This window comes from Chrysochloris asiatica, unplaced genomic scaffold (genome assembly GCF_000296735.1).
Source record: "Chrysochloris asiatica unplaced genomic scaffold, ChrAsi1.0 scaffold00045, whole genome shotgun sequence".
NCBI lineage: Eukaryota > Metazoa > Chordata > Mammalia > Afrosoricida > Chrysochloridae > Chrysochloris > Chrysochloris asiatica.
The window spans coordinates 10591760-10595157 of record NW_006408563.1 but is presented as its reverse complement, the minus strand read 5'-3'; the positions used below and the strand labels follow the sequence as shown (position 1 = coordinate 10595157).

Sequence of the window (3398 nt, the reverse complement as noted above, 5' to 3'; positions counted from 1 at the left end):
TGGAGAGATGAGAGAATCCCAAGTCTGGATCAGATGAACCGATATTGACAGGGCAGATGATAGGCAGACAGGTGATAGAGCAGGTCAGTAGCTCAAGTCTAAAGAACCGGAAGTCGGAAGATGAGCTTATGTAAAATCCAGACCCAGCAGAAAACAAACAAGCTTTGCCTAAGTGTATAACATATTGGAAGCGGGCCACATTCCCCAAGGAACTTGCCCTTTCAATTGTCCGGCTGTTCATAGCAGAGCTCATCATAGAGTTTGTTGTTGTTAAGTGCCGCCAAGTCGATTCTGACTCATAGTGACCTTGTATAGGGTTTCCAGGTACTTCTGATGTGGCACTGCGTGTTAATGCACTAGACTGCAAAGCCGGTTTGAGCCGCAAGGTTGGTGGTTCTAGCTCACCAGCTGTTCCTTGGAACCGACTCAATGGCACTTAACAACAACAACATAGGGTATCCAAGGAGCAACTGGTGGGTCTGAATCACTGATCTTATAGTTCAAAGCACCTTGGAGGTCTAGTGCTTTATCCCACAGCGTCACACCATGACTCCATCACAGAGTGAATTACATTATATTAGCGCTCACTGTGGGCATAATTACATCTCAGCTGTTGAACCACTGGGAATCCTGGGTAAGTCAAGTTGACACAGACCTTAACAAGCTCTGGTATTAAGATTGCCACTCCAGCTCTCTTCTGGTTATTATTTCCATGGAATTTTTTCCCATCCTTTCACTTTCAACCTACTCATGTCCTTGAATTTGAGGCATGTCTTTTGTAAGCAGCATATAGTTAGATCACGCTTTTGTATCCATTCTGACACTCTCTGCTCTTTGGATTGGTGTATTTCATCTATTTATATTCACTATAATTACTGAAAACAAAAGGTTTAAGCCTGCCATTTTGGGGTGTGTGTGTGTGTGTGTGTGTGTGTGTGAAACCTTCTTTGTCTTTATCTTTGTCCTGTACCACTGCTTGCGTTTGTGTTTTGTTGGTTAGTTACATTAAGTCTTTTTATTTCCTTTTCCTTTCTTTCTGTGGACTTTTAAAATGTATTTTTCTTAGTGTTTACCATGTATATTACATTTAAGTACTTATAACACTTATCGGGTAAGCTGATACCAACTTAAATTCTATAAGAAATTTTGTATCTGTATCATCCTTCTCTTATCCTTTATTGTCATGACTAATTACATCTCCATGTTTCATGTGCTCTGTAACATAATGTTTTATATATTTGTGATTAAAAAAACATGAAGGACAAAACATTCAGAATTATTGAGCATGAACACAAAATTACTAGCCTTTATACTTTTCCAGGAGTCCTGCTGTGGCTCTATGGGTTAGTTAATGTGCTGAACTGCAATGTTGATTTGAACTGCAAGGTCAGCAGTTCAATCTCACCAGCTCCTCCCTAGAAACCCTATACAGGGTCGCTATGAGTCGGATTAACAATAACAACAGTATACTTATCCATGCACTTCCCTTTATTAGAAATCTTTCTTTTTATGCATAGCTTTGAATTGTTTTCCAATGTCATTTTTCTCCCATCTACAGAACTTCCATGAGTATTTTTCGTAGGCTTCAGAGATACACGAATTCTCTGAACTTCTATTTTGCTGTTAATGCTTTAATTTCACTTTCATTCTTGAAGCATAGTTTCTCCAGGTGTAGTGTTCTTGGCAGTTTTGTTTCATTGTTGTTGTTGTTTCCAGCATATTCTTCCATTGCTTCTGGCCTCCAGTGTCTCTAAGGAGAAAGCATCACTTAATCTTACGAGCATCCTGTGTATGTGACTGCTTTCAGGATTGTCTCGTTAATTTTTGAGAGTCTAACTATGATGCCTTTTGGTGTAGATCTCTTTGGATTTATCCTGCTTGAGATTCTTTGAGCTTCTTGAATGCATACATTTATGCCCTTTGTTAGATCAGGGGAAATTTCTGTCATTATTTCTTCAATAGTCTCTCTTTTCCTTTCTCTAGCTCATCTCCTTCTGGAATTCCTATGAAATCCTATGAATATATTTGTATGATGTAATAAGGTTTCTTGTTGCTGTCCTATGATTCCATTAAACTGTGCCACCTTCCTGAATCTCTATTCTGGCTGCTCTTCAGCATCTGTAATTTTAGCTATCTTATCCTTTAATTTGCTGGTTCTTTTTTCTGCTAAATCTGTTGCTAAATCCTTCTATTGTGTTTCTCATTTCAGTTATTATCCCTTTCAGTTGCAACATCCTCTTTTTCTAGGATTAGTTGCTATGTTTGTGGGTAACTTTCTCTCGGTGTCCCCTCTTTAATTTTGCCTGACTATACACAGCCTATTACTCTAGGTAATTCCAGGGTTAATGAGAACAGATAGCTTTCATTTGTATGCAGCTTTGATATGTCAGCACCAGCAATCTGGAGAGCAAATAGACTAACAGAGCTGAGATTCAAGTTCCCTTAAGAGAGAGAGGAGTCAAGGATGTTTCCAAAGTTGTGGGGCAGAGTCATTGGTGAATGGGCCCTTTTTATATAAGTCCTATTGGGGCAGGTTAAGTTTACAGTGCCTAGAAACATGCAGCTAGAGACGGTAAGTGGACTTTTGGATATTCAGGAGGTTGCCCTCCAGTTCATCGGGAGGGAAAAAGGGTGTTCCCTCATGACACACTGAATTTGTAGCAAAGATAGAGAAGCAAAATCTTTGTTTTAAGAAATCTACAAGTTATCTGAATTCACTTTCGAATCTATGTGCCTGTTTTGCCATCTGAGTCCTTCCTAGGTAAATCTGAGGGAAAACAATCCAGGATTTGTAATTACCATATGTATTAGAAAATTCAGAAACATTGAAAGAACGCTCCGTAATTTCTTCAGAATCGGCTGCCTGTTTTTCCCTGTGAAGCGATCACCTATCAAAAACACGTTCCCAAAAGAACTGATAGAATTGCCATAATGTGTTGTTATAATCCTCCTAAAGTCCCATCTCTCATCTCATAATACAGGTAGTAGAGACAAATGCTGATCCTGAAGAAAATCTCCTGTTCTACCTGAGGAAAACCCGTATCCTTACCTTTGACTGCAATTGGCCTGGATTAGGTGGTAAGAGTACGCATGATAAGTAATTCTCAAGAAAGTCACTGCCTGTATTTTCTATAGATAAATGAATTTGTGCTAAATTTGTAGAGTCTACTTGGATTTCAGAAAATGCATCTAAACATATTAGATATTTTCCTGTATTTATGATAGCTTTTGTTCATGAGCAAAATCAAAAGAATTTTGAACCAGAAGTGCTAACTTTGGAAATAGCTTTGTAACTTTTAATCATCTTGATGATTATTTTATGTTTAAAAGTGTCAATGTAAAAATATTTTTTTACATTAAAGTCAACTCTTGACCAGCCGAATGTTCAATGTTAATGT

General features: G+C 38.2%; 1 protein-coding gene across 1 annotated transcript in view; it reads left to right on the top strand.

Moving 5' to 3' along the window:
• The first annotated feature begins 2557 nt into the window (after positions 1-2557).
• The window catches only part of LOC102838700 (aldehyde oxidase-like), a 111157-nt gene continuing 110316 nt past the window's right edge, over positions 2558-3398 (top strand). The window contains exons 1-2 of the mRNA XM_006862038.1: positions 2558-2572; positions 2982-3039. Of these exons, the coding sequence (XP_006862100.1) occupies positions 2558-2572; positions 2982-3039 (73 nt within the window). The remainder of the gene's footprint in view (positions 2573-2981; positions 3040-3398) is intronic.